The sequence below is a fragment of the Callorhinus ursinus genome, unplaced genomic scaffold (assembly GCF_003265705.2).
Source record: "Callorhinus ursinus isolate GAN/ISIS: 27379988/994484 unplaced genomic scaffold, GSC_fseal_2.0 scaffold78, whole genome shotgun sequence".
Classification (NCBI taxonomy): domain Eukaryota; kingdom Metazoa; phylum Chordata; class Mammalia; order Carnivora; family Otariidae; genus Callorhinus; species Callorhinus ursinus.
This window is the reverse complement of record NW_027397140.1, coordinates 1,166,794-1,189,257: the sequence shown is the minus strand read 5'-3', so window position 1 is coordinate 1,189,257 and position 22,464 is coordinate 1,166,794. Positions and strand designations below refer to the sequence as shown.

General features: G+C 40.5%; 1 protein-coding gene across 1 annotated transcript in view; it reads right to left on the bottom strand.

Annotated features, from left to right (window-relative positions):
* Positions 1-4,453: 4,453 nt before the first annotated feature.
* OCA2 (OCA2 melanosomal transmembrane protein) overlaps positions 4,454-22,464 on the bottom strand; it is a 480,811-nt gene continuing 462,800 nt past the window's right edge. The window contains exon 24 of the mRNA XM_073887392.1: positions 4,454-4,946. Within this exon, the coding sequence (XP_073743493.1) occupies positions 4,862-4,946 (85 nt within the window). The 3' untranslated portion in view covers positions 4,454-4,861. The remainder of the gene's footprint in view (positions 4,947-22,464) is intronic.

Sequence of the window (22,464 nt, the reverse complement as noted above, 5' to 3'; positions counted from 1 at the left end):
CAAAAGAGTCCAAAGGCTCAGACTGATTATTCATGATCTACCCGCTAGCCCCTTGCAAGAGAACTCATTGGTCACTTCCTTCCTGAGAGCAGGATGTGGAGGAGGGCATCAGTGTTGTTGGAAACCCCTGAGATGGCTGTCCTCTGAAGACTGTTGATGATAGTAGGGGTCACAGTAATTGAATGGAGTCTTCTTTTTCCAATGGGAATAATGGGATCCCAAGACAGGAAAAGCCAAGGAAGTGCTTCATTGTTGCAGTCAGCTGCGTACAGTTTCCACAGTAAGCTTCAGAGACCTATACTAAAAGGCAAGTTAATCATGGAGTTCATGGTAGTGAATTATATGAGCAGCTTCCCATATAAAACTGGAAAAAAATTCTTCATCCTTAATGCAAGGATCATAAGAAGGATTAAAGTCCTCAGTTACTTCCCAGATCTAAATGTTTTCCTTGAAGGGAAGCTATGTCTCTTTGAGAAAGAACCCTGCAGCACAGGCAAGGATGTGTTTAGTGCTCTGCCCTCACACTTTCCTCAGAGGACAGCAGTGAAACAGCACAAGCCATTTTTGGCCATTTATCAGAGGACTTGTGCATTGGTGAAAAGAATAACTTAGATTTTCATATGTAGGTGTTAATTTTCTGCAATCCTCAGTGACCCAGAATGCCCTCTGATTCACTAGAAAAGTAGAGGCCTATGGCCGGCAAGCAGTAGACACATTCTTGAGCTAAATCCATACAATAGTTGATCCCATAGAATAGTGGACCCATCCTGTGGATGTCCCAGCTCCAGAATGAGTCCTGGAATAGATATGTCAAATAACTATTAGAGTCTCCAAGTGTGTTCCCTATTATGTTAGAAAGTTTACCCATTCACACCAAGATAGTAAAGAGAAAGAAATATAACATCCTGATGCAAATGGCAGAGGCTAGTGCCAATCAATTACTTAAAATTACTCTGCAAAGTGAGAGACAAATTGTTGCACTAAACACACACACACAAAATACAAAATACAATTCTTCTTGGTCTACTTTTGATTTTATAGGCAACATATAACAGATTGGAGAATCTACTCTAACCCTCATGAGGCTGCATGGTTTGAGGGGGACCAAAGCAAGCAAAAGCCCTTCAGTAGGGCCAGGTTGTAGTGCAAGCTGCCTTGCCACGTGGGCCTTCTGTAATGGCACAACACATTGAGGGGAGGTGTTGGCAAACCTCAATGGGATAATCATAGTACAGACCCTGAGGATTTGGACAAAGTCCCTGCCTTCTTATTCTGACTACTTATCTCCACTAAAGGCTTGTGGAAACTCCCTTGGCTGCCACTCTACCCTGGTACAGATTGAAGACCTGATTATGGGAAATAGTGTGACCAGGCAAGTTGAGCTGTGTATCATGAACCAAGTGCCATCTGACCAACCAATCCACAAAGTTGTTCTTCTATAATGTGGCAGTTAGGAAACTGGACCCAAGCATGTTTAGAAGGCAGACATAAATTGCAGGAGGAAGTTGCTCAGATTCCCATGGCAGCTGTGTCTGCTGTTTTGCCACCTCTTCCTCCACCCAGGCCTGCATGTGGCTTTGGGAGTATATGTGGTGCAAGGCACCTGTCAAAGGTAATACACAACTACCAATGCAAGTTCAGAATCCTCATATGCAGCAGAAGAGCAAATAGATTTTCATGGTGAATTCAGACTATAAAAGTATGTCCTCATGGTCCTTGCGGCCCCGAGGGGTTTATGCATGAGGTATCAGAACAACTCCAACAAGGATAATTGACCTATGGTGGTACAACATTTATAGCAAAGCCACAGTTTGTCCCTTCAGTGTTGTCTTTTCCTATCATGGTGAAACAGGGTTAAACGGGCATTGGATTATTTACCTATTAATTTTGGAGACAGTATCAGGAGGGAGTATAGACAAACTTGCATTGTCTCCTAATGACAAGAAAGCTGATGGCACTTTCAATGTTTCCTTTATTGCAGATGTGAACTTTTTATCTGCTGAAGAGCAAAACTGGTGGATGGAGTAATTTATCTTTCACCTACTCCTTCAAACCCACTTTCCATGCTACTTGTCCTGCTCTGTGTCCACAGGAGCTCACTTATGTAAACAACATCAACAGTTCCTCTCCCCTTCTAGCTTCTGACTGGCTTCAGCCAATGGGAAGGACATTGGAAATCACAGGGAGGAAAGGGAGTGAAATCAAAAAAATTCCCACAGCCTCCTCCCAGCAGTGACTTTTGCCGGCTGCAACCAACTGCAGAAGATCACAGCTTCCATCAGGGGTCCCTTGCCATCCAGCTCCCTGCATCTCTAGGTTCTGCTAGTTCCTTCCTTCACCCTTTGACCAGTCTGAAGGACTGCACCATACTGGTTAAATTCCCTCTGAGTTAAGCAATTTGATCAGCCATGTGTTTCTAGCCATGACTCTGACAGCTGTACTGGGAAAAGGCAAGAAATGAGTCAGGCAGTGTTGAGTGCTTGTTTGATGCTTGTGATCTCTATTTTAAAGTAAAACCAGTCATCCAATCTCATGAATTACCTCAGCACTATTCAGGTGCTTAGACACAGGGACAGAAAAAGGAGAGCAGTGGCGGTTCATTTAAGAGCGGTTTTGAATTTAGAACAAAGGTAGAAAACTGAGCTGGGAAGGAACTGATGTGGGAGGTTATTAAAGGGGAGCAGCTGATGAACTGGAGACATCAGTGGAGGAATGTGTTTGGGTGGTGATCTGGAGCAGATGATCAGAAGTGTCAGAGAGAGATATGTGAGCTGAAGAATTCAAGAGGCAGTTACTGAGGACCACGTTCAGACGTAATGAGGCCTGAATGTTGAGTGGGGAATGCTGAGAAAGTGAGGGAGTAAAGAGGAGAGGAAGAAATGAGTCTGGAGCCAAAGGTATTTAAGAATGAGAAGGAGTGACTGAGGACTGAGAATGGCATCAATGAAGAGAGGTGGGAGGTGGAGGGACAGAGGCTGCAGCATCATGGGGGAGGAGATGTAGAGGAGGAAAGAAGAGACGTGAATTAGAAGCAGCAGCTGGGCACAAGGAAGGAACAAACACCACCACCAGGCATGGAAATATGTGGGAGAAGAGAAGACAGTGCCCTTTAGTGAAAGACTTTGGGGAGATCTAAGCATCAGTAAGGCCATGTGAAAAGGGACCAGAGCTAGAACAGCTGTCAGGTCTCCTTCCCTCGGAAGTCTGGGGTGGGGACTCCTCTGGAGCACTGAGTCAGGTGCACACAGCAGCTTCTGTGACCAAGGCCAGATTTTAAAACAAATTGGGGCTTAGTGTCATCTTTGCTGTCAAAGAATTCAAAGATGGCTCATGAATCCAAAGGGCATATTCTCATAAACTCTCTCCCTGACTTTCTACCTTTTCTTTCAGGAAAGACACAGGTTGCCATTTAACAAATACAGATTCTAAACTATAGAAAGAAAACATTCATCCAGAGAGTGCCAGGGACAGAAATGCAACTAGAAAGGTCTCCAATTTTCCAGTATTTAGTGCCCTGGGGATCTTAAACTTTTTGAAATTGGACACTTTACACAACTACCACTTCTGAGGAGAGTCCCCAGTAAACATTTTCACCTCAAGGAATCATACACAGTAGACCAAAAACTAAAGAAGAGTTCAGTTATCTGGGATATAATAATGCTACTGACCAAGCAAAGCAGATGAGACCCCAGACCCTCTTGCTCTTTGCTCTCACTATCTTTGTCTCACATGTAACGCTCCACAAAAGAACAGCATTTTTTAAAATTTTATTTTATTATGTTATCTTAATCACCATACATTACATCATTAGTTTTTGATGTAGTGTTCCATGATTCATTGTTTGCGTATAACACCCAGTGCTCCATTGAATACGTGCCCTCTTTAATACCCATCACAAAGCTAACCCATCTCCCCAACCCCCCTCCCCTCTAGAACCCTCAGTTTGTTTCTCAGAGTCCATAGTCTCACACTTTTGTATAATTGATGGAAATAGCATGTACCACCTTCAAAACTGAAGATTATTATTCTAGGCTGTTAAATATGTAAAATATTATTTAAAAAGCACTTATGACCTTCTTACAAGTCAAATTTCTGCCCTTGTAAGAAAATTAAAGATTTTCTTTATTTGAGAGAGGGAGCACAAGCGGAGGGAGGGGCAAAGGGAGAGGGAGAAGCAGACTCCCTTCTGAGCAGAGAGCCCAATGCAGGGCTAGATTCCAGGACCCTGAGGTCATGACCTGAGCTAAAGGCAGATGCTTAACTGACTGAGCCATTCAGGCGCCCCCTGCACTTGTAATTGGTGACTTAAAAACTCCAGAGAAAAACATAAATGGATAAAATGCAATTTTACACAATGTAAACTACTAAAAATTTAGGAGACTAACAAATTCTAAACCTTTTGTCAAGATACAGTTTATTTTTCTTTTTAAGACATAAAATGTTTCCTTACAAATTGTCTTCCTTTTCCAAGGAAGAATATGTATTTGGAGAGTATACAATTTGAATGCTGATTATTTTAACATGGAAAGTGATTACATGAAAAAACTCTAGAAGGCCTCAGGAAAGTGACAGTTAAATAGCACAAGTCATTTGGGTAAAATACTGCATTGTGTCTTTTCTTGCAGACTATAGCATGATGTGTTTGGAAATATACATATTTTCCTGTAGTGGAATCTTTAGTAAGTTATTTGTATTCCCCATGATTTTCCAGCATTCACCCAAATGAGTATGGATGCCAAAATTCTCCATTCCAGAGCACCCCCATGATAAGCACCTTCTCTTTTCCCAAGAGTGGTCTTGGGGTGGTTTTCTACCGATGTTGATGATGGGTCAAGTTTCCTTTAGTCTTCAAATATAACTGTTAATTCCATCCCATCACGACATGAGCAACAAGGAGGTAACACATCCCAACTGTGCAGGAGACGACCATCATGGGGAAGCCCAACCTGAAACACAAAGAAAAGTGGATTGTGGTGTCTGGTATCTGGCAAGTACTATGAGATCTAGACTCATTATTACATTTGTCATTGCATCATTATATTTTTCGTGACTTAGGAGCTTTCTGTATCTGCAAAGTCAATCACTACTTATTTCTAGAAACTGAAGAGTTGGTTTTAGCCTAGATAATATGGATGCATGCCTTTATTAGATATCCCCCAATGTGTGACATTTTGAGATGTGATTAAAATTTTTGCAAATTTTTAATTGACATTTTATAGCCTCAATTTGTTCATCTATAACATTGAAGTGTTGGTCTTGATAATGACACAACTGCCAATGTTATGTAACTGGACCATTATTTAAATCACTGCATCATCTTCCAATTGTCCTTCTGAGAAAGCTGGTTTCCCAGAAAGGTCATATTTCCATAGACCCCTGAAGTTCCTAACGTTTAAAACTGAAGAGAGTTTCAGAAGTAGGATTGGGAAATAACATCTTGTCTTAGGAAGAGAAGAGGAAAGAAAAGGAATTTCTTCTGTATTCAGTGAGATGAAATATGCGAGTGAAAGTATGCACAAATACAAAAGAAGTCATGAGAAGATGAAAGTTTCCTGCACTATATGCCTTCCATAATATACTTGTATTCCCACAAATCCCTATCCTGGCTAATGAATCCCAATTGATTCCCACTTCGCATTTGGAATTCATGCTTTGAAGACATTGCTTAGTGCTGCATTGTCACTGAGGGAAGTTACTGCAAAGATTAAAGGTTTTGTCCTGAGTCAGGAGGACAAAACCTTTAATCTTTGCCGTAACTTGGAACACAGAAAGAGAGAGAGAAGGGGGAAAAGGAAAGAGGGAGGGAGGTAAAGTTTGCAGTAACTTGGAACACAGAAAGAGAGAGAGAAGTGCAAAAAGGAAAGGGAGGAGGGAGGGAGGTAAAGTCTCTCACTGGCAAGAGCCTAGTGTGTGCTAATAAGAATTATGACATTCTTCCTTTCCCTGATCATGTGCATGGAGAGTGGCTACTCAGGAAGAGCCACAGGAAGGCTCTCTCCACAAAGCTGTAATTTAAACACAGAAACTGCATCCACATGTGAAATAGTTCCTTAAATTCTAAACCAGAATTGGACATTTCAAGAAGATGTTGGCTTCTATTCTGACTACATTTCTTTTATAAAACAGAAAACCAAAACAACGGATTTCAGCAAAACTATCTAAATTTCTTGAGATTAGTAAACTTAATTTTTTTAAAACAGCTGAACATGTTTGCAATAGATCAACCCTGATTATTGAATTCTCGAAAAATACACCCCAGGAACAGTGTCTGGTCAACTCCAGGCATCACAGATATCATCACAAGCTTTTATAGAAATGCAAACCCTTCCTTACACTGATTGTGTGAAATTGCATCAGTGTTGAGTAAGTTGCTGAATACTTCAACCTGGGTGCTGGGACACCTGGCTATGTTTCAGAAGCAAATCTGCCTTGCAAGGAATGGATCCCACAAAAAGAAGACATTACACTTGGGGAGTCCAAGTCCAGAGGAAGTTCCTTGTAGATGGTTCTGCTGTGCTTCCAACTAAGAGTTACTGGCATCTCAGAGATAGCACCAATCCCAAGAAGGGGCATCATCTAGGGATTGCTGCAAGCATTCTGACACCATCAGAAAAATGATTCTTCACTTAGTGTCTAGACACAGTGGAAATCCTCACACAGATGACTGCATCAACTGCTCACATCACCTTTCAAGACTGGTATCATTGCACCCACTGTACAGATGGGATTTGAAAAAGGAAGCAGACTTATCCAGGTCACTTGGCTAATCTGCTCTGGTATAGACATTCAAACCCCCTCAGTCTAACTCTAAAGTCCATGCTCTTAATCACTATACATTCTGTTTCCCTGTGGGTATAAGTAAACCACACAATGACAATATATCACTCAAAGATAAGTGACTTACTGAACATCTGCTGTATGTTAAGAGTCTCATAGATGTAAGACATTGACATTTCCCAAACACAATAAGGTAAGTCATACATATTAACCCTATTTTATAGAAGAAGAAACTGAAGCTTAAATATACTAAGGAATTTTACAAAGTATGCCACCACTAATATGCAGATGATACTTTGGCATATTTTTCTGCCTTCAAAACCTGCATGTATTCCCACCACAACACATTAGTTAAGGGCCCTGCTCTTGTCCAGGTGCAGATCTTGGGACAGCTCCATGACTCAATTTCCTCATTTTTGAAATGGGGGTAATAATGATACCTATTTACTAAAGTTATTATGAAGATTATATGAGTTCATACCTATAAATGCCTTAGACCAGTGTCTGGTCACATAATGAGCCACCAGGAGAGAATGACAAGCACCCCTTTGTGCTCATCTAACATGACAACGAGTCTCAGACAAGGTATCCAGGACTACAAAGGAGACATTTTAATATTTGCTGAGCCTCAGGAGAATAGATCAACCTAAGCCTATCCTAATATCACCTACAATGCTCTAATTAAGGAACCCACAGGGTACAAATTCTAGCCTAAACAGTGGGAAGATAGAGATGGAGATAGAGACAAAAGCATAAACACAGAGAAACAGACAGATAGAGACAGACATCTGAGAGACATAGAAAGAGAGAGAGAAGGGGAAAAAGGAAAGGGAGGAGGGAGGGAGGTAAAAAATAAGGAAGGGAGGGATAGAGAGAAAGAGAGAGAAGGGAATTTACATCAGATGCCAGCTCTATTATTTTAGATTTCCAGCTCCACCATTTGTTAGTTATGACATGCCAAAAAAAAAAAAGATATTTGCATGTACCGTAAGATCTCTGAACCCATAAACATGCATAGAGTAAGGATTCTATGAATGAAAAATGTGGTTTTCCAGGCCAAAGACTTTTTATAGATCAAGATACAATAAACTACAGCCCCCAGGCTAATACTGGCCCACTGCCTGTTTCTGTAAATAAAGTTTTATTGGAACACATTCTCCCCCATTCATTTACTTATCATCAATGGCTGCTTTACCATCTAGGGTGGCTGAGTCTGCCACAGCACAGTACAGTTGAGTAGTTGCAACAGAGACCATGTGGTCCACAAAGCCTTAAAGACTTACTATCTGACCCTTTACAAAAATATTTGCCACACCCTATTATAGAAAAAGACATTCAGTCCTGGGAAGGTGAAGAAACTTGTCATCTTCTTGTCAGCTCCTACTCAAAATACAAGGTAGTCCCAGACCACCAACCAATAGAAAATTACTGTGAGCCACCATGTAATTTCAAATTTCAGGTACCACATATTCAAAAAAAGTAAAAGGAAATAAATGAAATTAAAATTAATATTTTATTTATTCCAACATATCAAAATTATTATAATATGATCAACATAACATTTCTAATGGAACATTTTACATTCATTTTTTATACTTAATCTTCAAAATCCAATGTAGATTTTCTATTCATAGAACACCTTACTTTGACTTGCCACATTTCAAGGTTCAAATGTGTCTAAGCAACTGGGGGCTGTGTGGTCCAATGCAGCTCTAGGAGGCTCGCAATTTCTGACTGAAAACATTTATGAAAAAGCAGGTTTATGACCTTGAGTTGATGCAGGGGATGCTGGCTCTGGATGGAGCTTTCGGAGAGGATATGCTGGAGCGAGGCCTTTGCAGAGAAACCCGGTTAAGACAGGCTGGCAGGGGCTCTGCCACCCTCTATGCACATCTCCCCTAGGGGAGCAAGCTCATCAGGGTGGCCTTTTCCTTATACATTTTGGAAGTCACACATGCCCACAAAGAATCCTCTAATGTTAGGGTCAAGACAAATGATGAAGCTGTTTATTGGCAATCTGATGGCGGCACTGGCAACACTGGCTACACACCTGAGTATCTGATGGGTAAAGACAAGGATGAGGCAGCTCTTTTGTAGAAACTGCTAAAGCTGGCATGTTCCTTCTTGGGGTGACCCCTGCTGCTTTTTCCTGTAGGAGTGCAGTTAGCTTGATTGGTGTTTCAATGCTTCACTCACTGCCCAACCAGGAGACTGCCGGAAGGAGATTTATTTGAAGAGAGGGCAGTAATGACTTCCTGTCACTGCCAGCAGTTCTCTGAATATACACATTTACACTCCACATTTACTAAGAGCTGTTCCATTTCCCAGAAGATCCATTTGTCTTGCTCCCCAAGCCTCTAAGAAAAGCAGCACCTTCACCAAAAGGCATAGGAAAAGCATATTTACTCAAAATCCAGCATCGCATTATGCTGTCATTTCCCTCTAGGATTATTTTCAATCTATTCTGGCTCCAAATATCACATTCTGTTACAAAAGACAAAAACGCTTGAATGTCAAAGCACAAATCAAGATGCAAAATGTCAGATGGATGCCCAGACAAATGCTGCATTCAGGTTTAGGTTAAAAACATAACTGTGATGACACACAGTAATCCAAGGAACTGAAGCTTCCAGATTGCTGGGAAATAAGCTGCCCCAGAACCATGCCATTTCCGATGGAGGTCAGGCATTGCACTGAAAACAGAGCTCCACACACTGAAGACATACCTGGCTTTCAAAAGGAAATGTTTGCTAATGAAGTCTCCTACTTGAGTTTTAGACTGAAATCATTCCTCCTATTTATTTTTCCTTTCCAAAAGGCTTTATAACAGGGGCGGAGCAAGATGGCGGGGAAGTAGGAGACCTGGATTTCGTCTGGTCTCAGGAATTCAGCTGAATAGGGATCAAAAAATTCTGAAAACCTACGAACTCAACAGGAGATCGAAGAAGAGAGTAGCAACAACTCTCTGAACAGAGAAGCGACCACTTACTGGAAGGAAGGACGTGTGGAGAAGTGAATCCGAGGCGATATTCCAGAGGATAGAAGGCGGGGGAGGGGGCCTCCGTCAGCTGCTTCTGGCAAGTGATAGAGCCACAGAGCACAAAATCAGAACATTTAGAAGTCCGCCCTGCTGAGGGACGTCGCTCCAGTGGCTAAGTGAGGGGTGGAACCCTCGCGGGACAGTGTGGTCTCAGGACCCTCGGGGTCACAGAAAGACTGGGGGTGCCTGAGTGTGGCAGAACTCCCAGGTATCAGAGCGGGGAAGCCAGCTGCAGAGACAGAGCCGAGGCGTGGGCTCTCAGCTCGGGGTGGCCATAAACTGTGATCCGCGGCCCAGTCAGGCCACTGCTCCTCCAGCAGGGACCCAACAAGCGGCAGAGCCATGGAGACTCCCCTTCCTCCCCCAGGAGGAGCGGTGAGGGAGCGCACCGCAGGGATCTGCTGGGTTTGGAGACTCCACACAGGGTCGGATGCCAGAGATACAAACACTCGGTCACAGGCCGGGTGAGCACAGAGTGCAGCCAGAGACTGGGAAGATGGGAGTGATTGCTTTTCTCTGGGGGCACACTGAGGAGTGGGGCCCCCAGTTCTCAGCTCCTCTGGGCCGAGAGTGGGACACCACCATTTTCACCTTAGTCCTCTAAAGCTGTACCAAGACTTGCAGGGAACAAAAGCTCCTGAGAGCAAACCCGAACAGCTTGCTTAGCCAGGAACGACAAGGGCGGGGCAATTATGCCTCCGGCAAAGACATTTGAGAACCATGGCAACAGGCCCCTCCCCCAGAAGATCAGCACGAACAGCCAGCCAGCCAAGAACAAGATTACCGATCAAGGAGAACGGGAGAACTCCAGCGCTAGGGGAATACTGCACATAGAATTCATGGCTTTTTTTTTTAACATGATTCATTAGTTCACCAAAGTTAATTTTTTACCTGTTTTTTTTTTAATTTTTCTTTTTCCCTTTTTCACCCAAAATCTTATCAATCCCTTTTAAAAAAAAAAACATTTTTTCTTTTTCATTTTTAGAGTCATATTTTATCCCTTCATAGTAGTTACCCTTATTTTTGCAATATATATATAAGTTGTTCTCTCTTTAAAATTTTGAGATACAGTTACTTCTAACAGATCAAAATATACCCTAAGTCACTAGTGTATGGCTTTGTTCTAGTCTCCTGCCTGATCACATTCTCTCCCTTTTTTTAAAAATCTTCTTCTTTCTTTTTTCAAACAACTTATCTTATCAATTCCTTTTATAAAATCTTTTATAATTTTCATCATTACACTCATCTTCAATCCCTTCATTGTACCAAGCCTTATTTTGTACCTATATGTCTTTCTTCCTTTAAAATTTTAGGAGGCACTCTTTTCTAACAGACCAAAATACGCCCAAAATCTAGAGTGTGGCACTGATCTATGCACTAGCCTGATCAGATTTGATCATATTCTGCTTTTTTTGTAATGCTCTGTTTTTGTTTTTATCTTTTTTTCTTTTTTTTCTCTTTTTTTTTCTTTCTTTCCTTTTCTTTTCCACTAGTTTCAGGTCTTTTCTGATTTGATACTGTATATTTCCTGGGGATGCTGTTAACCTGTTAGCATTTTGTTCTCTCACTCATCTATTCTCCTCTGGACAAAATGACAAGAGGAAAAAATCACCTCAGCAAAAAGAACAAGAGGTAGTACCGTCAGCCAGGGACCTACTCAATACGGACATTAGTACGATGTTGGAGCTAGAGTTCAGAATCATGACTTTAAAGATACTAGCTGGGCTTGAAAAAAGTGTGGAAGTTATTAGAGAAACCCTTTCTGGAGAAATAAAAGAACTAAAATCTAACCAAGTCAAAATCAAAAAGGCTACTGATGAGCTGCAATCAAAAATGGGGGCACTAACGGCTAGGATAATTGAGGCAGAGGAGAGAATCAGTGATATAGAAGACCAAATGATGGAAAATAAAGAGGCTGAGAAAAAAGAGAGAGAAACAACTACAGGATTACGAAGGCACAATTCGAGAGATAAGTGATACGATAAGATGAAACAACATTGGAATAATTGGGATCCCAGAAGAAGAAGAAAGAGAGAGAGGGGCAGAAGGTATATTGGAGCAAATAATAGCAAAGACTTCCCTAATGTGAGGAAGGAAACAGGCATCAAAATCCAGGAGGCACAGAGAACCCCCTCAAAATCAATAATAATAGGTCAACACCCCGATATCTAATAGTAAAACTTACGAGTCTCAGAGACAAAGAGAAAATCCTGAAAGCAGCTTGGGAGAAGATATATGTAACTTACAATGGTAGAAATATTAGATTAGCAACAGACCTATCGACAGAGACCTGGCAGGCCAGAAAGGACTGGCAAGATATCTTCAGAGCACTAAACGAGAAAAATATGCAGCCAAGAATATTATATCCAGCTAGGCTGTCATTGAAAATAGAAGGAGAGATAAAAACCTTCCAGAACAAACAAAAACTAAAGGAATTTGCAAACACAAAACCAGCCCTCCACGAAATGTTGAAAGGGGTCCTCTAAGCAAAGAGAGAGCCTAAAAGCAGCAAAGATCAGAAAGGCACACAGACAATATACAGTCACAGTCACATTACAGGCAATACAATGGCACTAAATTCATATCTTTCAATAGTTACCCTGAATGTAAATGGGCTAAGGGCCTTAATCAAAAGACACAGGCTATTAGATTGGATTAAAAAACAAGACTCATCCATATGCTGTCTGCAAGAGACTCATTTTAGACCCAAAGACACCCCCAGATTGAAAGTGAGGGGGTGGAAAACCATTTACCATGCTAATGGACACCAAAACAAAGCTGGGGTGGCAATCCTTATATCAGAAAAATTAGATTTTAAAACAAAGACTGTAATAAGAGATGAGGTAGGACACTACATCCTACTTAAAGGGTCTATCCAACAGGAAGATCTAACAATTGTAAATATCTATGCCCCTAACATGGGAGCAGCCAATTATATAAGGCAATTAATAACAAAAGCAAAGAAACACATTGACAACAATACAATAACAGTGGGGGAATTTAACACCCCCCTCACTGAAATGGACAGATCATCTAAACAAAAGATCAACAAGGAAATAAAGACTTTAAATGACACACTGGACCAAATGGACTTCACAGATATATTCAGAACATTCCATCCCAAAGCAACGGAATACACATTCGTGTCTAGTGCCCATGGAACATTCTCCAGAACTGATCACATCCTAGGTCACAAATCAGGTCTCAAACGGTACCAAAAGATTGGGATCATTCCCTGCATATTTTCAGACCAAAATGCTTTGAAACTAGAACTCAATCACAAGAGGAAAGTTGGAAAGAACTCAAATACATGGAGGCTAAAGAGCATCCTACTAAAGAATGAATGGCTCAACCAGGAAATTAAAGAAAAATTAAAAAACTTCATGGAAACCAAGGAAAATGAAAACACAACTGTTCAAAATCTTTGGGATACAGCAAAGGCAGTCCTTAGAGGAAAGTATATAGCAATACAAGCCTTTCTCAAGAAACAAGAAAGGTCTCAAATACTCAACGCTACCCTACACCTAAAGGAGCTGGAGAAAGAACAGCAAAGAAAGCCTAAACCCAGCAGGAGAAGAGAAATAATAAAGATCAGAGCAGAAATCAATGAACTAGAAACCAGAAGATCAGTAGAACAGATCAATGAAACTAGGAGCTGGTTCTTTGAAAGAATTAACAAGATTGATAAACCCTTGGCCAGACTTATCAAAAAGAAAAGAGAAAGGACCCAACTCAACAAAATCATGAATGAAAGAGGACAGATCACAACCAACACCAAAGAAATACAAACAATTATAAGAACATATTATGAGCAACTCTATGCCAGCAAATTAGATAACCTGGAAGAAATGGGTGCATTCCTAGAGATGTATCAACTACCAAAATTGAACCAGGAAGAAATAGAAAACCTGAACAGACCTATAGCCACTAAGGAAATTGAAGCAGCCATCAAAAATCTCCCAAGAAACAAAAGCCCAGGGCCAGACGGCTTCCCGGGGGAATTCTATCGGACATTTAAAGAAGAATTAATACCTATTCTCCTGAAGCAGTTCCAAAAAATAGAAATGGAAGGAAAACTTTCAAATTCATTTTATGACGCAGGCATTACCTTGATCCCAAAACCAGACAAAGACCCCATCCAAAAGGAGAATTACAGACCAATATCCTTGATGAACATGGATGCAAAATATCTCACCAAAATACTAGCCAATAGGATCCAACAGTAAATTAAAGGGATTATTCACCATGACCAAACGGGATTTATCCCTGGGCTGCAAGGTTGGTTCAACATCCGCAAATCAATCAACGTGATACAATACATTAACAAAAGAAAGAACAAGAATCATATGATCCTCGCAATAGATGCAGAAAAAGCATTTGAGAAAGTACAGCATCCTTTCTTGATCAAAACTCTTCAGAGTTTTGGGATAGGGATAGTGGGTTCACACCTCAATATCATAAAACCCTTCTATGAAAAACCTACAGCGAATATCATTCTCAATGGGGAAAAGCTGAGAGCTTTTCCCCTAAGGTCAGGAACGCGGCAGGGATGTCCACTCTCACCACTGCTATTCAACATAGTATTAGAAGTCCTAGCCACAGCAATCAGACAACAAAAAGAAATCAGAGGCATCCAAATCGACAAAGAGGAAGTCAAACTCTCACTCTTTGCAGATGATATGATACTGTATGGGGAAAACCCAAAAGACTCCACCCCAAAACTGCTAGAGCTCATACGGGAATTCAGTAAAGTGGCAGAATATAAAATCAATGCACAGAAATCAGTGGCATTCCTATACACCAACAACAAGACAGAAGAGAGACAAATCAATGAGCCAATCCCATTTACAATTGCACCCAAAACCATAAGATACCTAGGAATAAATTTAACCAAAGAGGCAAAAGATCTGTACTCAGAAAACTAAAAAATGTGTGGAAATGGAAAAACGTTCCATGCTCATGGATTGGGAGAACCAACATTGTGCAGATGTCAATGCTACCCAGAGCAATCTACACATTCAATACAATCCCCATCAAAATGCCATCCACTTTTTTCAAAGAAATGGAACAAATAATCCTAAAATTTGTATGGAACCAGAAGAGACCCCGAATAGCCAGAGGAATATTGAAAAAGAAAAGCAAAGCTGGCGGCATCACAATTCCGGACTTCCAGCTCTATTACAAAGCTGTCATCATCAAGACAGTATGGTACTGGCACAAGAACAGACACATAGATCAATGGAACAGAATCGAGAGCCCAGAAATGGACCTTCAACTCTATGGTCAACTCATCTTTGACAAAGCAGGAAAGAATGTCCAGTGGAAAAAACACAGTCTCTTCAACAAATGGTGTTGGGAAAATTGGACAGCCACATGCAGAAGAATGAAACTGGACCATTTCCTTACACCACACACAAAAATAGACTCCAAATGGTTGAAAGACCTAAACGTGAGACAGGAGTCCATCAACATCCTAAGGGAGAACACAGGTAGCAACCTCTTCGACCTCAGTCGCAGCAACTTCTTCCTAGAAACATCGCCAAAGGCAAGGGAAGCAAGGGCAAAAATGAACTATTGGGATTTCATTAAGATAAAAAGCTTTTGCACAGCAAAAGAAACAGTCCACAAAACCAAAAGACAATCGACAAAATGGGAGAAAATATTTGCAAATGATTTATCAGATAAAGGGCTAGTATCCAAAATCTATAAAGAACTTATCCAACTCAACACCCAAAGAACAAATAATCCAATCAAGAAATGGTCAGACGACATGAACAGACATTTTTCCAAAGAATACATCCAAATGGCCAACAGACACATGAAAAATTGCTCAACATCACTCGGCATCAGGGAAATCCAAATCAAAACCTCAATGAGATACCACCTCACACCCCTCAGAATGGCTAAAATTAACAAGCCAGGAAATGACAGATGTTGGCAGGAATGCAGAGAAAGGGGAGCCCTCCTACACTGTTGACGGGAATGCAAGCTGCTGCAACTAGTCTGGAAAACAGTATGGAGGTTCCTCAAACAATTGAAAATAGAACTACCATACGATCCAGCAATTGCACTACTGGGTATTTACCACAAAGATACAAATGTAGGGATCCAAAGGGGTACATGCACCCCAATGTTTATAGCAGCAATATCCACAATAGCCAAACTGTGGAAAGATCGAAGATGTCCATCGACAGATGAATTGATAAAGAAGATGTTGTATATATACACAATGGAATATTATGCAGCCATCAAAAGGAATGAGATCTTGCCATTTGCAATGACGTGGAGGAACTGGAAGGTGTTATGCTGAGTGAAATAAGTCAATCAGAGAAAGACATGTATATGACCTCACTGATATGAGGAATTCTTAATCTCAGAAAACAAACTGAGGGTTGCTGGAGTGGTGGGGGGTGGGATGGATGGGGTGGCTGGGTGATAGGCATTGTGGAGGGTATGTGCTATGGTGAGCTCTGTGAATTGTGCAAGGCTGTTGAACCACAGATCTGTACTTCTGAAACAAATAATGCAATATATGTTAAGAAAAAAAACAAGAAGGGCGCCTGGGTGGCTCAGTTGGTTAAGCGACTGATCCTGCAGTCCCCGGATCAAGTCTGGCATCGGCCTCCCTGCTCAGCAGGGAGTCTGTTTCTCCCTCTGACCCTCCCCCCTCTCATGTTCTCTCTCCATCTCTCATTCTCTCTCTCAAATAAATAAATAAAATCTTAAAAAAGAAGAAGAAGAAGATAGCATGAAGGGAAGAATGAAGTGGATTAAATTCGAGGGGGAGACGAACCATGAGAGATGATGGACTCTGAAAAACAAACTGAGGGTTCTAGAGGGAGGGGGCTGGGGGGATGGGTTAGCTTGGTGGTGGGTATTAAAGAGGGCACGTTCTGCGTGGAGCACTGGGTGTTATACAAAACAATGAATCATGGAACACTACATCAAAAACTAATGTTGTAATGGATGGTGATTAACATAATAATAAATTTTTTTTAAAAAAATATCCCAACCAAAAGGCTTTATAACACACCATAACTATTAAGACCACACAGGTCTTCATCAAAAGCCATTTCATTGTTGCCTTTCTACAAAGGTAATGCATGTTTCTCAGGAGAACAACTTCTGCATCTACAGGACTGTGGGAGCTTATCACAAGGGTGTACAGCTTGCTCCACTTTCTGTAGACCATGGATACCTTGAGAGCCATACTCTTCAGCCCCTTAACCTGTCCTCAGGTCATTCAAGATCCCAGGACAGGAATTGCTTTCCCATTCTCAGCCGTCGTTTGAAATTTGAACAGCCTCACACCTCATGTCCTGGATCTCTCCAGGTGACAACTAGCTAATCCTCTTCATGAAGAAAGGCTGAATGAAGTTCCTTCATCTTGGAATTAAAGCCCTATCATTATATTTCCCACAGAGAGAGGAGTTCCTGGTGGTAGAAGGTAGTGACCCAGAGGGAGAGCTACAGAAAAGAGAAGGCATATCTAAGTTAGGAGGGGTACTTGTGGTATCTTCAGAGTGTTCCCCATCACATTGCGTTGGTGACCAGCTGCAAGCAGCAGAGTTCACATGGCTAAAGACTAGAAAGGATGATAGAGGAACAGCATAGAAATCATGGTAAGGAGCAAAGCATCAAAGTGAAGAGGCAAAGCTTAGGGAAAAGAAGGATTGTGATGATGAAATTGTTGAAGTTGTAATAATTTGCTTTTTTCCCCATCAGAATAGACTCAAGTTTGGGTGGTTTCTTTTTCATGTGTTCAACCTTATGACATGTATGTACCATCTTTATAGCAAGCAAAAGAGAAAGAATTTGAGAAAATTATGTCTTGCTCTTTCTTCTTCTGAAAAAAGGCAATTTCATTGCAGATTTTGTGCCCACCTCTGCCAGCTCTCTCTGTCTCGACCAGCACCTCTTGGGTCAGCTGTAGAGTTGGGACTCTCATCTCTCCCTCAATGATACCTGCATCTAGGCAGCCTCTCCCTTCCATGTTGAGGAAGCCCCTTTACCTACTGAGGGTCTCCACTGAACAGAAATGGAAAGTCAGACAGCCCTGCAAACACTTGGCATCATGTGAAGACACCCTATAAATGTTCTGTTCAATACCTTTGCTAAAACTTCCTGACTCCTCCTATATTCCCATATTTGGAATATGACCTTCCTTCTGACTTCTTTTATTTTTTTTTAATATTTTATTTATTTATTTATTTGACAGAGAGATAGCGAGAGCAGGAACACAAGCAGGGGGAGTGGAAGAGGGAGAAGCAAACCTCCCACTGAGCAGGGAGCCCAATGCGGTGCTCGATCCCAGGACCTTGGGATCATGACCTGAGCTGAAGGCAGACGCTTAACGACTGGGCCACTCAGGCGCCCCTAATTTTTTTTATTTTAATTCCAGTGTAGTTGACATACAGTGTTATATTAGGTTCAGGTGTATAATATTGTGATTCAACAATTCTATAAATTACTCAGTGCTCATCATGGTAAGTGTACTCTTAATCCCCATCACCTATTTCACCCATCCCCCAACACCCACCTCCCCTCTGGTAACCATCAGTTTGTTCTCTATAGTTAAGAGTCTGTTTTTTGGTTTTTCTCTCTCTTTTTTTTCCCTTTGCTCATTTGTTTTGTTTCTCAAATTCCACATGAGTGAAATCATATGGTATTTGTCTTTCTCTGCTTGACATATTTCACTTAGCATTATACTCTCTAGCTCTACCCATGTTGTTACAAACAGCAAGATTTCATTCTTTTTTATGGCTGAAAAATATTCCATTGTTTGTATATACCTCATCTTCTTTATCCATTCAAAAAACAAAAACAAAACAAACAAACAAACAAAAAAAACCCAAAACCAGAAAATGGGAATTTAACAGGCAAAAAAGAGGAGACTGGACATGAGAAATGTCAAAGAGAGCATCCATATGGATCCATTACTTAAAATAACCTTGATGATTTATATTTTTCCAGAAAAACATTAATTTTATAAAAATTCTTATTAGCAAATTTATATAATATCCTAATATAATTTTAATCTTTATCTCTGTAGTTATTTTTTAAATTTTATTTTATTATGCTATGTTAATCACCATACATTACACCATTAGTTTTTGATGTAGTGTTCTATGATTCATTGTTTGTGTGTAACACCCAGTGCTCCATTCAATACGTAACCTCTTTAAAACGCATCACCAGGCTAACCCCTGCCCTCTACACCTGTCCCCTCTAGAACCCTCAATTTGTTTCTCAGAGTCCATAGTCTCTCATGGTTCATATCCCCCTCCAATTTCCCCCCTTCATTTTTCCCTTCTGACTACCTTCTTCTTCTTCTTTTTATTTTTTGTTTTACATATAATGTATTATTTGTTTTAGAGGTACAGGTCTGTGATCCAACAGTCTTACACAATTCACAGCGCTCACCATAGCACATACCTTACCCAATGTCTATCACACAGCCACCCCATCCCTCCCACACCCCCACCACTCCAGCAACCCTCAGTTTGTTTCCTGAGATTAAGATTCTTCATATCAGGGAGATCATATGATAGATGTTTTTCTCTGATTAACTTATTTCGCTCAGCATAATACCCTCCAGTTCCATCCACGTCATTGCAAATGGCAAGATTTCGGGGTTTTTTGATGGCTGCATAATATTCCATTGTGTGTGTGTGTGTGTGTGTGTGTGTGTGTGTGTGTGTATCACATTTTCTTTATCCATTCAACTGTTGATGGACAGCTTGGCTCTTTCCATAGTTTGGCTATTGTGGACATTGCTACTATAAACATTGGGGTGCATGAACCCTTTCAGACCACTACATTTGTATCTTTGGGGTAAATACCCAGTATTGCAATGGCTGGGTTGTATGGTAGCTCTAATTTCAACTGTTTGAGGAACCTCCATACTGTTTTCCAGAGTGGCTACACCAGCTTGCTTTCCCACCAAAGGTGTAGGAGGATTCCCCTTTCTCCGCATCCTCGCGGACATCTGTCGTTCCCTGATTTGTTAATTTTAGCCATTCTGAGTGGTGTGAGGTGGTATCTCATTGAGGTTTTGATTTGGATTTCCCTGATGCCCAGAGATGTTGAGCACTTTTTCATGTTCTGTTGGCCATTTGGATGTCTTCTTTGGAAAAATGTCTGTTCATGTCATCTGCCCATTTCTTGATTGGATTATTTGTTCTTTGGGTGTTGAGTTTGATAAGTTCTTTATAGATAGGACATTTGCAAATATTTTCTCCCATTCTGTCGGTTGTCTTTTGGTTTTGTTGACTATTTCTTTTGCTGTGCAAAAGCTTTTTATCTTGATGAAGTCCCAAGAGTTCATTTTTGCCCTTGCTTCCCTTGCCTCTGGCGATGTTTCTAGGAAGAATCTGCTGCGGCTGAGGTCGAAGAGGTTGCTGCCTGTGTTCTCCTTTAGGATTTTGATGGATTCCTGTCTCACGTTTAGGTCTTTCAACCATTTGGAGTCTATTTTTGTGTATGGTGTAAGGAAATGGTCCAGTTTCATTCTTCTGCATGTGGCTGTTCAATTTTCCCAACACCGTTTGTTGAAGAGACTTTTTTCCATTGGACATTCTTTCCTGCTTTGTCGAAGATTAGTTGACCATAGAGTTGAGAGTCCACTTCTGGGTTCTCTGTTCTGTTCCACTGATCTATGTGTCTGTTTTTGTGCCAGTACCATACTGTCTTGATGATGACAGCTTTGTAATAGAACTTGATGTCCGAAATTGTGATGCTGCCAGCTTTGCTTTGCTTTTTCAACATTCCTCTGGCTATTCGGGGACCTTTCTGGTTCCATACAAATTTACATTCAGAGTAACTATTGAAAGATATGAATTAAGTGCCATTGTATTGCCTGTAAGGTGACTGTTACTGTATATTGTCTGTATTCCTTTCTTGGCTATGTTTCTTTTAGGCTCTCTCTTTCGTAGAGGAGCCCTTTCAATATTTCTTATAGGGCTGGTTTCATGTTTGCAAATTCCTTTAGTTTTTGTTTGCCCTGGAAGCTTTTTATCTCTCCTTCTATTTTCAATGACAGCCTAGCTGGATATAGTATTCTTGGCTGCATATAATTTTTTCTCTTTTAGTGCTCTGAATATATCATACCAGTCCTTTCTGACCTGTCAGGTCTCTGTAGATAGGCCTGTTGCCAATCTAATGTGTCTATCATTGTAGGTTACAGACCTCTTGCCCCCAGCTGCTTTCAGGATTTTCTTTGTCTCGGAGACTCGTAAGTTTTACTACTAGATGTCGGGGTGTTGACCTATTTTTATTGATTTTGAGGGGGGTTCTCTGTGCCTCCTGGATTATGATCCATGTTTCCTTCCCCAAATTAGTGAAGTTCTCTGCTCTAATTTGCTCCCATATACCTTCTGCCCCTCTCTCTCTTTCTTCTTCTTCTGGGATCCCAATTATTCTAATATTGTTTCATCTTATGGTATCACGTTTTTTATCTCTCTTTTTCTCAACTTCTTTATTTTCCATCATTTGGTATTCTCTATCACTAATTATCTCTTCTGCCTCATTTATCCTAGCAGTTAGAGGCTCCATTTTTGATTGCACCTCATTATGGCCTTTTTGATTTTGACTTGTTTTGATTTTAGTTGTTTTATTTCTCCAGAAAGGGTTTCTCTAATATCTTCCATGCTTTTTTCAAGCCCAGTTAGTATCTTTATAATTGTCATTCTGAACTCTAGTTCCGACATTGTACTAATGTCTGTATTGATTAGGTCCCTGGCAGTCGGTACTGCCTCTTGTTCTTTTATTTGAGGTGATTTTTTTTCTGTCTTGTCATTTTGTCCAGAGGAGAATAGATGAATGAGAGAGCAAAATACTAACTGGGTAACAACAACCCCCAAAAAATATACACTAAACAAATTAGAAGAGACCTGAAACCGGCAGAAAAGAAAGGGAAAGAAAGAAAAAAGAAAAAGAAAAACATAAAAAAACAAAAGAATATGATCAAATATGATCAGGTTGGTGAATAGATCAGTGCCACACACTAGATTTTGGGCATATTTTGGTCTGTTAGAAGAAAGGGCATCCCAAAATTTTAAAAAAGAAAAACTTATATATGTACAAAAATAAGGGTAAATATACAATGAAGGGATGGAATATGACTGTGAAGATGAAAATTATAAAAGATTTTATAAAAGGAATTGATAAAGAAGTTGGTTGAAAAATGAAAGAAGAGAAATTTTTAAAAAAGGGAAGAGAATGTGATCAGGAGGAGACTAGAACAAAGCCATACACTAGAGATTTAGGGTATATTTTGGTCTGTTGGAAGAAACCCTATCCCAAAATTTTAAAGATAGAAAAACATATATATACCAAAACTAAGGTTAACTTCTATGAAAGGATACAATATGACTCTCAAAATGAAAAATAAAGTAGATTTTTAAAAAAGGAATTGATAAGATGTTGGTTGAAAAAGGGAAAAAGAAAAATTCAAAAAAAATAGAAAAAGAAAAAAAGAAAATTAAAAAAATTAACTTTGAAAGACTAAAGAATCAGGGGGAAAAAAAGCCATGAATTCTATGTGCTGTATTCCCCTAATGCTGGAGTTCTGCTGTTCTCATTGATCAGTAAACTTGGTCTTGGCTGGCTGTTCTTGCTGATCTCTGTCTGTTGCAGTAGTTCTCAAA